The sequence below is a fragment of the Chaetura pelagica genome, unplaced genomic scaffold, assembly GCF_000747805.2.
Source record: "Chaetura pelagica isolate M959 unplaced genomic scaffold, ChaPel_1.0 scaffold436, whole genome shotgun sequence".
NCBI classification, from domain to species: domain Eukaryota; kingdom Metazoa; phylum Chordata; class Aves; order Apodiformes; family Apodidae; genus Chaetura; species Chaetura pelagica.
Window position 1 is genome coordinate 1,400,170 of NW_009953651.1, and position 2,086 is coordinate 1,402,255.

The 2,086-nt window shown below is 37.9% G+C and overlaps 1 protein-coding gene across 1 annotated transcript in view; it reads right to left on the minus strand.

The window, feature by feature from the left end:
* The window catches only part of EXOC6 (exocyst complex component 6), a 92,786-nt gene extending 91,183 nt beyond the window's left edge, over positions 1 to 1,603 (minus strand). The window contains exon 1 of the mRNA XM_010000119.1: positions 1,482 to 1,603. Within this exon, the coding sequence (XP_009998421.1) occupies positions 1,482 to 1,603 (122 nt within the window). The remainder of the gene's footprint in view (positions 1 to 1,481) is intronic.
* Positions 1,604 to 2,086: the final 483 nt, after the last annotated feature.

A 2,086-nucleotide genomic window follows, 5' to 3' on the forward strand; every position in this document is an offset into this window, starting at 1 on the left:
CGACGCGGAAGCTCTGCAGGAGGTTCTGCAGCGGCTTCTGTCCTTCCTCTCTTTAGGAGACAGACATTTCAAAGTTGGGGTAGAAACAGAATAACCTTAAAGTGCACCTTTTGTACGTGCTCTTGCTGTGTTTCGCTGGAAACTGACATGTTTCCTAGCGCCCTCCCGCACGGGCACAGCGAAGCTTCATTGTTCAATGAAGGAGGAATAGCCCGTTTTCTATTTAAGTTATACACTTCGTGGGTTATGGTCAAAGATGAACTAGTCCTTGGGTTTTGCATGCTCAGGAGACAGGGTACACGTTCCTTCTGGACAAAGTTATCCATGCAAAAGTGAAAAGCCAACATAAAGAAATAGGCCTGAAGTGTAAAACTTAAAGGTAAAATACTTTTCCAGTAAGGAACTGACTACGGTTTACAACAGTGAAAGCATCAAAGTCTAGAGCTGCAAGTGTTTGGCACCCTTCCAGTTACTGTAATCAAATGCATCATCTTTTCTGCCCTGGTGCAGCTACACCTGGACACTAGTTAATAAATGGCACCAAAGACACATCTTGTCTATGCTTGTGGTTTTGTCATACTCAGTGTTGATTCAGATTAATTTACTGATGACACGTACTAAATCAGCAAGGACTCTTCCCACTGTAGACAAGTGCCTGCAAAGTGCATGCTGCAGAAAGAGGAAAAATCCTACAGGCTACCATTGCAGTAGTACTTCCTTCAAGAAATCACTAAATGTAGTAATAGTCTTCCCATGCTCCTTTTTTCTTCCACCAGCAACTTACTGAAGACATAGATTGACAAATACATTTTTCAGTGTAAACTAGGTTTTCTTTCTTTAGCCTGATGGTCACTGCAATCTGATGCCTACAATGCCAGGCAGGCTATTTTTAAAACTCTTCTACAGATACTGACAATATACTTAGACACATAACATCATAATCTTTTATATGGTACATTTTTTGTAGGGATGAATGAGCAGAGGAAATTTTTTCAGTTGCACTTTTACCATGAAATAGTTTCCATAAGCTGCAAATGAAATACTAAAATCTTCAGATATTTAGGAATATCAAGAATAATACCTTATGTAGTTTTGTCTCTAGCAGTTAAAGAAGGGTTGCATTTATTAAAAATCTAAGAAGCAGTTATTTAAAAGTGTAGCTGCTAATATCAAACTAAAAACTGCTACCCAAAAGAGCAATTTTCCCCTGTTTTAAAGTTTAAGAGTACTTTTCTTCACAATGAATCTGCAGCCAGCCTGCAGTAACAGATAGCTTTGTTTTGGTGAAAAGAGCTGAGTGGCTGACCTTGGTTTGTATTTTTTTCAGTTAGGGCCAATCACATTGAAATTAAATTAAACTTTCCTGTAGGTTTCAGGGTCAGGAAAACAAAGTTTCTAATATATTGGTCTGGCTGAAAGAACAGATGCAAAATGGAACAAATCCATCATGAACAATATAACATTATCTAAACGATGCATACCTTAGGGTGGTTCCAAGAGGCAGCTCAAAGGACTCGATCTCAGCAAGGGCATTTTCATATATTTGATCTTTGTTTTCTTCTAGACACAATTCTGACAGATTTGACTTGCTTTTCTTTGCCATAGATTAGCATAAAACTAGTCTAACTTTAGGAGAGAACTTTTATTCTGATTATTACAGTTGACTAAGTGATTCTGTAGTCAGCAAAACCAGGCATGAAAAAAACAGATCCTGCGCTAACCTCGTGACTCCTGAGGACTTTGTGTCCAAGAATGGTGCACAGCTGCTGTTTTCCTGTCTCTGCTGGTAACATTTGCCTCGTGTGCAGTACTGAGGCTGCACAGTCCTTTCTGTGTGTGTGTCCAATTTACCTATCTTAACAGGAAATTTACTGGCAAAAATAGTATTTCTACATCCTTGTCATAGTTCACTAATAATAAATATTGACCCTGAAATTTAGTGAGCCTGAAAACACATTTTTAAAGTAATTTCAGACACTAGATATCAGTGCTCGATTTCTCTGTTAATTTTTATGGCATTAAAAATAATTTAACGTTTTTTAATTGCATTTTTCCTTTTCCTGTATAAAAAGCCCAAGCATACAAA